Below are 11743 nucleotides of genomic sequence, written 5' to 3' on the forward strand. Positions count from 1 at the left end.
GAAAGTGAACAAGATCTTTGTTTGATGGCATTTTTAATACTCCTGAAAATACTCTGTAATATTCCGTGTAACCAGTCTCTGTTTAAGAACCACCTCTTGTTGCACCTACAAAGAAATCTGCAACAGTGAACTAGAAAGGATACACATATTACATGCCATATTAAAGCTGTGAAGAAAAAGAGATCTAGACGTGTTTTCTCCCAGCTTTCACGTCCTCTTCTTGTTCTCTTTCAACAAGCCTTTAACGATCAGCTCCCTCACCGTGTCCTTGGTGTCCTATATATGGATCCTTCTGGAAAACTGAAAGGTTTTCAGGCATGATGCAACTCTCACCTGGGTAGTGGAACTCTGCCCATATAGTTTAATAGCAGCCAAGGCTGCGCCCCGAGGACCTGACGTCGCAGACTCCAGAGCACACGCTGTGATCACTGAGTAGCCTCATTTAGCAGAACCGCCAGCCCATAACCTTCTCACCTCCCTCAGGAGAGCACTGAGGTGTTTTAAGTGATGCCATGATTGTAACGCTTCCAAAGTTACTTCATCATTCATCAGTTTGAAAACCAAGTTAATTAAGTGACAATAGCAAGTTTTGTGCTGCAAAGGAAACAAAAGAAGAACATTTTCTTGGCTCGAGGTGATTATTATTTAAGCCTTGATCCTGCCAAAGTTTATGCACCTGCTTAAGTACATAACTAGGTCTGCTTGCTGTCAAGTAATTCATTCAACCTGTGCCCACAGACTCCAGCCATGGCAGTACTGCTTTCATGCTGAAGGTCCTGCATAAATGTTTGCAGCATCCCTGGCGTTGGATCTCAGCACTTCGGAGCATTAACAATGCCAGGGTCTGGGTGGGTTGGTGCAGAACAGCCCTGAGCAACAAATCCTGGTTAACTTTCCAGCTAAGCAGTGTGTGGAGCTGAAAACACCGTGTTGGTGGGGAGAAGTGGAAGAGATTGGAGATAGATTCACCACGGTTATCTTCAGCTGTATAAAAATTAAGTATCTAGTCTAAACTAATTGTGCAGGCTTTTTTAATGCTCAACAGAGTGAAGTTAAGCATCTCATCTAAGAGGTCAAGATGGTGGACGTACCTTGCTCTGCTGATGACAGATGGACGCCGGACAAGTAGCTTCGGTAAAAGATATCCAATATTTTTAGAGGACTAAATTTAGGTGAGTTGAATCCCACCCCTACCGTCTGATAAAGGGAATCTGAAAATGTGGCATAAGTTTTTGCACATGGACAAACATTGATACTATTGCTTCTCATTCATTCGTCATGCCTGCAGCTGGCATCCAAGACACCAGCTCTTTGCCAATGACAGACGCGACGTAAGTGAGTAGTGAGACTGATGTCTGACAAATTCTCCTTTAATTTAACTTTTAACTAAAATAATTTTAATAAATTAATAAAACTAAAATTAATAAAAACTAATAAAGCTCTTTAACAGCAATTACACATACATAGAACAAACTCAAATGTGGCAAAACCTGTCCACTCACTCTTTCAGACTCTGTTGCTCTCCTGCTGACAGTAAACCAATTAGATGATTTTTAGTGCTGGCTGTTTTGGGAGCAATTGCCTATACTACACAACCACCTATTGCTGTCCACACAGGCCTTGGGACTGGAATGAGAAAGGGAGGCTAGAATTAAATCAGGCCGTCTTGGGTTTTATGGTCATGATGAGCGAAAGTGAAAATAGAGAAAAAAATCGATCACAACACTGGCAGCATTCAGGAGCCAGGTGACTGTGAGCTTGGAAGTAATATGGAATTCAGGCTCCTATTAATTTCCCCAGTCCCTCTCTCACCTTATTGTAAACCAGGAATTATTCAGATTACGTCAATGGAGTCAAACTCATATAAAATTTATGTAAGATCTCAATGCAGCCCAAAGTCTGTTAAAAAAAAAATAAATCCTATATGCAAGACTCCATTCCCCAGAGCTATTTTTTCTGTATTTTCCCCTTTAAATCTAAAAGAAAGGGGACCATTCAGCAAAACAAAAAGCGGTTATTCAGTGTTTCATATACTGACAACATTCATCCTCAGGAAGTCTTTGTCGATTGTGCCTTGCATGTATAGTAATAAAGTAAAAGAAACGCAAAACTGTGGTATCTCCATATCCTATAGATGACATGAGACTATTGTCCCGTTATGTTTAAACAATGCGCCACCACTCACGGAGAGCCTCCCCAACAACAGTAACCAGTTACCAGAGGTCAAGCAATCTCTTTAGCCAATTAAAAATAGCATTTCTAGACACTGCTTCATTCAGATATTGTTTCTGGTTTGGAGACTAATGAATGATAGAAAATAAGGCAGATGAAATGTTCTATTACACTGACATAACGTATGTAAACAACAATTATGTCCTCAGCTCAAATTCTGAGACGGGTTTTGTTTCAGTGCAAATAGCATCCAATCAGATTTGAGTGTAATCTATCTGAGTGCTACAGTTAATTTAAAAAATGTTCAGAGAATTAATATTCATGTGTGCATATAGATTTAGAGCCTATATAAACATATGCTTATGTATATATACACACACGCATATGCATATAAGTAACAGCCTTAAATTACAGACATATGAAGACCCTTAAATTAAAAAACCTGAAGAGCTCTAACGTTGTGTAGATAACAGACATGAAAATCAAACAAGCAAGAATGATTTCTTACTTCAATTTAGTATTTTCAGTACTAATTTCATAAATAGTAAATATGAGCTGTAATGGAAGCTCACTAATATTTAGCTGCCCACTGGAGAACCTTACAGTAAAAAAAATTGTATATATAAATGAACCTAGCTGCCTGATAATGTAAAAAATGACTTGCTGTAGTCAGCAGGACAGAGGGATGATAAAACGCAGTCAGTACTCCAGGGTCCCCGCTGAGTTTGGCTCTGCCCAGCTAATAGGCTACACTCAGCCTTGGGCGGCAGTTGCTCCCGTATGGCATAAATGAAGGCCGGCATCCTGGTAGCACCAACAAGCAATTTGAGCTTTAGCTCTCGTGTTTAACAGTTTTACAAAGCCATTTTCCTTCTACATCCTTGGTGGGACTGAGAGTGATTTCTGGTGCTCTTTTACTGTCCTCTCTTGAACATTAACTATGTATTTTTCTTTAATTATTTTCTAGATAATTTCTTTTGCAACGTTGAGTTTTGCAACAGCCATTCCCCAAAGTCACAGATTCTTGTTCCTTTTTCTGCAGAGCTCTCATTTAATTTGATATGGTACTTCCAAGGATCTTTGACCTCCCTCTTCTCTGGCAAATTTTAATAATGTTTGCCACCACAACCCTTATGACCAGTTGTCTAGGACTTTTTAATTTCCCCATATTTGATTTCCTGATATTAAAGAGCATTTTACTGCTATGTTTTGTAAATCCTCTGCTAAATTCACATTTCAAGCTCAGAGCTTGAGCGTTACTTTTATGCTCCCCTTAGTTCCTCCTTGTTGTCAGGAAACTCATCCACCATGGATGCTTCTCTGCTAAAACTTCTCCTTCCTGTTTCTTATCTATTATAAAACAAGGAACTTCTTCCAATTGTTTTCAGGGTTATTGTTCTATACGGACTGGACAGATATACCAGTTAATTTCTAGACCTACCAAGAACACCAGTGGTTTGAGCACTCTCTAAAACAGGCCTGGGGACTTCTTGTTCTTATTAGTGTTATTCTTTCCTTCTCCTTATTGAACCTTTGTACCCTCCTCTATCAGTCTTGACCCATGCTCTTAGGAGTTCCCTGACGTAATTTATGACATCAGTAACTGTAACACCACTATGTCATACATCTGCTACTGCCATTGGATTGGCAGGGCACGGCTCCTGCCTGGTTCAGCTGCGCCAGGACGGTCAGGAATAACCTCTGGCACTCAGTATCACTCCATTGTTTCCTGTCGTCTTGTATTTGTACACAGGTACTGCAAATGTGAGGGGGGAAATAAATCCTTAAAGCATATTGGGGCATTTAGGGGCCTGATGCGAGTTGTTTTAAATAGCTGTGCATTTTTATTTTCCAGCAAGAACGGTCTGATGAGTAACTTGAAAAGTAAATAAAGAAACCATGGTTCTGGCCAGCGGTGTGTATTATAAACTCTACAAAACCTCAGAGGTCCTTTTGTTGCCTTCCTGCTGGCTCTGAGGCAGGTGAGGACCACTAAACGCTATTCCCAGAAGCCAGCTGGCATCGATGGAGAGGCCAGTAGGACCCACATGCTGGTTTGGTGTGTCACAGAAGCAGCAAACAGGCAAAAATCAATGTTCTTCCAAAGGGAAAGGAATCAGTTTAGTCCAAATAAATATCTGAAAACACAAAATCTGTTTTTTTTCAGAGGCCAGCACGAGAAACCAACAGTGCACAGGAGCAGACAGCGGGCAGCAAGCACGCTGCAGGATCCAGACCTCATTTCCAGTGCAGCTTTTTGCCTGAATGCTCCCTTGTAAGGGGCCTGAATTCAACAGGACTGAGTCACACCGAGTTAAATGCAAACTTGGCTCTGTAAGAGTTAAAAAAAATGGCCACGTGTTTCTACAAAGGTATTAGAAGTATCCTGTTGACTAACCCAGTATGTTCCTTGCTGCCCTGGATATCTTGTCTCTGTGGCTGCCAGAGAGGGAAAGAATCCTGATCTGTCCCACAGCCAAATCCCAGAGAATTAAACCCTTTGTCTCAGGAGCCTTTCACCTTCTCAGGCTGCTCTGAAAATCTGGAGAGAAATCAGAAACGATGGATATTCTCGCCTTAAAAGAAAGTTCATGGTGCTGTGTTCCTTCTCCTGAAGATGCTCCTGTTCACAGCCTGCCTCAAAGGGAAAACGCTGGAGCACAGTATGGGGTTGAAAGCTTTAAATGTCGGTCTTGGAGCATAGATTCGACATGGTCTCCAACCCCAGCAGTAACAACTGTCGGAAGAGAGAGCTGCTCTTTTGAAAAATGGCAATCAGTCTTACATGTTATTGAGGGGTTATTCAGCCATTAAGGCTATAAAGGACATGAAGTTTTGTGCTTCAGGGCATAAACCAGCCTCTCTGGCAGCCTTGGCAGCAGTAGAAACTCAGCAAATAGGAAGATTATAACATGATTGTCCACTGTGGGGGTTTGTGTGTCTTTCTCTGAAGCATTTGATGCTGGCCACTGCTGGAGACAGGATATCACATTGGCTGGACTACTAATCTGATTTAGAATAACAGACCTTTTATTCCTATTAGGTGCATCTCAGCACAGAGTCAGGTTTCAACTAGTACTGATGGCCATGAAACACTAAAACCGCAGCCCAGTCTACTCATAGATACCTGGCACAATTCTTCTCAAAGGGAATACAGTGTGGCAAAACTCTACTTATTTACGCATGCCATGTCATTCTTTTCAAATGAGGAGCAAAATACCAGTTGTATACTTCATTATTTTCCCCCATAAATTGCCAAAGCAATGATGATGAATGATTTTGTACCTGGACAGCTAAATTTACATGACAGTTCTGCAAGGGAGACTAATGGAAATAAGATTTGTGCATCTGAGCACAGGATTAGGTACCAAAAGCGGAATAGCCTTTTAAGCTCTCTATGTTGCTAGCATTCCTCTTGAGCAGCATTTCCCTTTTTTCTTGATCCTTGGATGTGGGAAAGATTTGTTTTCAGATGTGTATGCCTGTAGCACTTGCTCAGGATTTATCTGCAAGCTGATCCCAGACTCAGCCTGTGGTTAGGCTTTTGCAGGGTCCCTTCTTCCAGCCGACTACTGCTGACCACAACTCTCATTTCCTCTCTGTGCAAATGTGAAATGAATACTATCATAACAGCCTTTCTTAATACATGCCAAGGAGAAAAGACCTTTTTCTGTTTTATATTCGACCACGCTGCATTTCAAATACATAGCCTTACCTCTACAAAATCTGTGGGATTTACCCCTGTCATCACACGTAGTACAACTTCTACCAGGATCATCATGCAGCACCTCTTTTTGTTCATTTGACCAGCACACAATCAACCCAAAATAGTCTCCAGCATGTACCAGCTGTGCTGGATCCTCCATTTGTTTGTGTTGGGTCGTCATGGTGAGATCCAGGAGAAAAAAAATCACACAAATGCGATTTAAGTGTCAAGTGTTGAGTAAACCCAGCACCATGAACCTTTTAGAACAGAAACTGGTGTGTGCTTCTGCTGCACTGTGCCTAATACAGTGGCATTCTGGCCTGCAGTCATAATTGTAGATTCAAATACATAGTAATAGTAATAATAAAAGATAATTCTTCATAGTAACAGTAATAATAAAAGACAATTCTTCATGCCATCTCTTGGACAGCACAGCTGTGTGTCAAAGAGAGCAGCTGATCCTCATTTATACAACAGTCGGCAGAAAAGTTGACCAACTCGAGTGCGTACACCAAGTAGCAAGGACAGTCCCCTGACTCCTCCTATACCATGCTGCTTCATCAGCACGAAATGCATGATCCTTCCTTTTAATGGACTGTTAAACTAGAGGCAAAAAAGCAAAACCCACAGAACCATGCTGGTTTAGGCTCTATGTCTTCCATATTCTATCCTATGTTTACGTCCTGTGGATGTGCTTATCTTTATGTGCCACAGATGAGCTCATCCATCTAAATAATTTAAAAGAGCCATCTCCAGTGCAGTGGAAGTGCCCTGCTGCTGCCTGCTTGCCTTGCTGACCCCTCATCCAGTTTGCCTGTGCTTGTTGGTGTCCTTACTTGCCTGATTTGCTTAGGCACATGGACTTCTGCTGCTCAGTCACCGGGTATTTCCATACAACCTTTGGCAATTCACCCTGCAAGCTGTAAATGATTACAAAGCCCCGCTGCCTGCCCTGTCTCCTTGTAGCAGAGGAGGTGGGAAGGGCCATGCACCTCAGCTGTCACAGCTCAGCCAAGGACATAATTTTGAGTTGCCACCAATTTCAGTTTACATGAGGAGAACAGCTGTGAGCTGCAGTGCCTGAAAAGCAGTCATGGTGCCTATTCTCTTGCCCCTACTATGAGAGTGCTAGTGGGGAGGGCATGGGCAGATCACCTCCTAAATTACCCTGAGATCACCTCCAGGCTCCTGCACAGGGCTGCTGTCTGTGTGAAGGACTGGTCTGCAGGATGGCCTTGGAGCAGATCTCAAGAGCCTGTTTAAACCTAAGCTGTTGTATGTAAGGGGTTTTTTTTATTTTTTTCAGGGAAAAGCCCACATTAATAACGTTCTAAGTATAAAATCTATTCAGCAAGATCTATTTATGATTCTTTGAGTCTGTCACTGATTTAACTAGAAAGTCATATGTGCAGGAATGCATATTATTAGGGATGGAGAGACATCCTTCAGGGCTCATCCCTTGGACCCTCATTTATGAGTATTATTATTTAGATGTTTTATGAAAGTAAAAAAAAAAAAAAGAAAAAATAATGAGGAACCCTTGCACTTTCTCTGTCCCTCAAGGATACAATATTGGAGAAAATGTAAGTGATGCTTCAATAATTTGCTATTACTCCCACAAACACAAGCCTTTTTATCCCATTGGCAGCTAGAAGACCTGACTAAGATTGGGGATGACGATATAAGGTACCATAAAACCATTGATCAGGGGAGAGTCACAGTCACTGCACCATTCCGGTTGGAAGGGACCTTGGGAGGTCATCTAGTCCAACCCCTTGCACAAGCAGGGTCAGCCAGCGCAGGTTGTCCACGACCATGTCCAGTTGGGTTTTGAGTATCTCCACTGACAGAGGCTCTGCAACCTCTCTGGGCAACCTGTGCCAGTGTTCGGTCACCCTCATGGTAAAAATAGTCTTTTCTCACGTTCAGTTTGCATTTACTGGTTTTTATCTTGTCCCTGTTGCCTCGTTCTGTCAGTGGGCACCACAGAGAAGAGCCTGGCTCCCTCTTCTTCATTCCCTCCCATCAGGCACTTACACCAACGAGATCCCTCCGAGACCTCTCTTCTTGGGGCCGAACAGTCCCATCTTTCAGCCTCTCCTCCTGTGAGAGATCTCCCAGTCACTGCCTCCCAAAAATGTACCATCTAAGCAAACTAGGCTGACAAAGGAGGGAGTGTCATGCCTGAAGTCACACGTGTGACAGCACAGGATCCTCACAGAGGCCATGCGTGTGGGGCCGCTTCTGCTGGCCCCAAATCTTCCCCCAGGCTTCAGACAGGGCTGCTTGCTGTCAAATCTGTCTTCTGAAGTCAGTAGCTTTGTGCCGTTTTGGAGCTGAGTATAAAGAAAATAATTATAACCTCTGCAAGGGATGGTGTCTTGCCAGGGGTTGCCTTTGCTGCGTGAAGTCCTACAGAGGAAAGGTAGCCTCGAAATTTTAGTATTAAAAGGAACAACTCTGTCTTAATTTCCTGTGGTTTGACATGAGATCTGTCCCTGAAGGAACCAGGATGCATCTGTCACAAGCTCCATCTACTTCATTTTCTTGATTTTTTTTTTTCTTGGACAGTTTTACAGTACTGGCATATGACCATGTCTTTCTCAAAAGGCCTACTCATTTTTTCGATAGATCTGCACCTTGTGTAAGATTTTTTTGTGTCTTCGAGGTGGAATGCATTTTTCATCAGGCACAGCCTTTCTTTGTTGAATGCTGGTATCTGGGAGCAGCCTGGAATAAGGAATAAAATGCCCGTTACACACGCCATTTCAGATAACATGGATCCATAACGAACGAGAAGCTCTTCGGGGAGCAGGACGGCTTCTGAAGGGGGCATGTTAGAGGCTAAGTGCCCTTTCTCCAGATGCTTCTAGCTTGGAAGTCATCATTTTCACTGTGAATCTGACAGGAGCTTTTTTCATTAATAAAACTACAGTTTGAAAAAAAAAAAAAATAGGAAACCAAGAAGAAGCTTGGTATTTCAAACGCTAAAAAATAATGTGAGAAATACAAAGAAGTGAGGTACAGGACCGGACTTGCGGACCTGGGGTGCAAAAAACCCCCAACAAACCAGTAATATAATTTTATTATAATTATTTGGAAGCCGTCCAAGAGTACAGCACAGGGCCCACACGCTGGGAAGGGGATCCACAGAGAAAGGCCTGCAAAGGGGGGAGCCCCAAACGCCCTGAGGGAGCTGCAGCCACCCTCGGGAAAACGACGATTTATGTGGTATTTAACCAGGTGGAGGAGGAGGAGGAGGAGGAGGAAGAGGAGGGAGGGTGTGTGTGTGCTGCTAAGACGAGGAAACGGCACCGAGGCCCCGGCGGTGCCCCGGGGACCCCAACGCTTCGCCTCAGCCCGCCGCCACCCTGAGGGGGCGAAGGACCCGGGGGGGAAGGGTGCCCGACGGCGGGAGGCCCCGCCCCGGCGGCGGCCGCTTCCCCGCCCTAGCAACGGTTGCTGAGGAGCGGGGGCGGGGCCAGGCTGGCCCCACCCCGCTGCCCTCGGCAGCCTACAAGCCCCATGGTGCCGCGCGGCGGGAGCGGGCTGGGGGGGGCGGGGGGAGGAGGGAGGGGGTCCGTCTCTCCCCTGCCGTGTCCCCTTTCTCGGCTCGGCAGACGCCATGTTGGTTTGAGGCGAAGATGACAGGGGGCGGCTGCGGGCGAGGATCGCGCTGAAGGAGCGGCACCGCCGGCTCGCAGCGGGGCGAGGCAGCGCGGCTCGCCGAAGAGGAGGAGGAGGAGGAGGAAGGAGGGGGGGGGGACGCCCGGAGCCGCCGGAGGACGAGGCGGGGGAGGGCGGGCTGGCTGAGGAGGAGGAGGAGGTGGCGGCGGCGGCGGCGATGCGCGCGGAGACCTGAGGCTGCCGCCGTCGTCGTCGTCGTCGTCGTCGAACGCTCCCCCGGTCCCCCAGCCGAGGGCCGTCGCCGCCGGAGCGCCGCGGGGGAGGGCTTTCCCCTCCGGCCGCCCCTCAGGCAGCCCTCCCCGGCCCCTTCTCGCCGGCAGACCCTGTTGAATGTCGCACACCGCCTAGGGGGGGGGCCGAAGCCCGGCGTCCTCCCCGGGCCCACCCCGGCCCTCCCGCCTCCCTTGCCCCGCCGCCGAGGGCAGGAGCGAGGTGCTGCCCGCGCTGACTGAGGAGGTGACTTGGACGCACCATTATCCCGTGAATCATCCCGTCGTCATTTGTCAAGGCTGGGAGAGAAGGAAGAGGGAGAGAGGAGGGGGTAAAAAAAAAAAAAAAAAAGGAAAATCCCGCACGCAGCTCATGTGGCGGTGTAGTCCTGCCTGGTCTACCTGGCACCGCTGGTGCTGCTGCCGCTGCTGACAGGGATCTGCTGCCATCTCTGGTCTCCCGCCGGCTCCTCCGGTGCAGCCCCGGCACCGCTTGCCCCCTGGATATTCCTCCTCCTCAGCCGGCCGCCTTCCCCGCTGCAATATCGGGCACCTCCGTTTCGTAGAGGGGACGTGAAGTTGCTGCCTCCGACGTTGACACCGGTTTTGCTTCTTGAAGATCTCCGGCGGGCTGTGCTTGGTGCTTTTTTTTTTTTTTTTTTAAACTTGATTTTAAGCCATTAGGGTAACATCAAGATGTCCAGCAGCGTTCCAGCTGATATGGTAAGTCTTACAGTCCTTATTTAATAGTATTATTGTGGAATAACGTTTATTTCGGCCTGTTTTGGCAGAGAAGATGGAAAGAAGAGGGGCGTGGGAAGAAGTAAAAAAAAAAAAAAAGTCTCGGTTACATATTTAAGGGAACAAAAAGTTCCGGTTAATAAATCCCCTCCCGCCAGAACCAGAATGCTGGTTCTGCTTTGCTGTTTGGTAGCGGAGTGGGGAAATCTGCAGCGTCGCCTTCTGTGTAGCAAGGCAAGGGGGGGATGTCTGCTTTCTCTTACCTATGGCAGTTAATATCTGACTGCTCTTGCTTATTTCGTGTGCACTGCCGTTCAGCTCTGGGCGAGCGTTTTTTGGGGGGGAGAGAAATACGAATTAGAACATTCAGAATGATTTAAACGAGCCGTTTCTCTCTCTTTTTTTTTTTTTTTTTTCCTAAACCAGCTGAAATTTAGTCTCAGCCTTCTTCCTTTTCTTCTCTGAAACTTCGCTTGTTTCTTACCGACGCTTTGTCTTCTGTGCTGATGGGAAGTTAATCTCTTCACTTGCTGCCAGGTCAAGAGCGAAATTCTCATGAATTTATTTACATAGCGAGTTCCTTTGTGCACTAGCTGCAATCTGGACATTTTTCAAGGGCACTCCTAGTACTTCTTATGGCGGACTGTACTTCAGCCTGTATTGGATACTCGGCTCGGTACATTTAAAATAGGAAGGTATAGCAGAGCATGAGGAGGAGGGTGAATAAGGTCTGCTAGGTAATCCTTCGTTCAGCACGACTTTCCTCATTGGTATATATTTCCATAAATCACTTAACTGGGGAAAAAAAAAGTTATGGCTGCAGTTTGCTATGTTAGTTCTTTATTCTTACGGCAGAATATTTTCACCTATCTTTCTGTGGCTGTTCACATTTAAAGGCACTTTTTTTCCTAAAAGCAGCAGACTTGTCCGTGCTTTTTTTTTTTTTCCCTTTCTGGGTGAAGTTCTGTTTTGCGAGTAAAACCTGCCCCGGTAGTGATACAATAAAAGCGAGTAGCCTTGTTTCAGCCATCGATATACAATTAATAGTGCGTATGTATGACAAATGGGCTATTGAAATAATGGTATCCTTTAGCTGCTTACTTTCAGTGTTTCCTTCACAGCTCTTGTGCTGCAGTCAAAATGAATGAATTCTGCCAAAAAAGCAAGAACCATAAGATATAGAGGATGATCAAACACGGTTTTAAACTCACTTTTTTTTTTAATCTTC

At 45.4% G+C, this 11743-nt stretch overlaps 1 protein-coding gene across 1 annotated transcript in view; it reads left to right on the plus strand.

The window, feature by feature from the left end:
* The first annotated feature begins 9479 nt into the window (after positions 1-9479).
* Positions 9480-11743, plus strand: part of UBL3 (ubiquitin like 3) — a 57931-nt gene continuing 55667 nt past the window's right edge. The window contains exon 1 of the mRNA XM_009926461.2: positions 9480-10497. Coding sequence (XP_009924763.2) covers positions 10471-10497 — 27 coding nt within the window. The 5' untranslated portion in view covers positions 9480-10470. The remainder of the gene's footprint in view (positions 10498-11743) is intronic.

The sequence above is a fragment of the Haliaeetus albicilla genome, chromosome 20 (genome assembly GCF_947461875.1).
Source record: "Haliaeetus albicilla chromosome 20, bHalAlb1.1, whole genome shotgun sequence".
NCBI lineage: Eukaryota > Metazoa > Chordata > Aves > Accipitriformes > Accipitridae > Haliaeetus > Haliaeetus albicilla.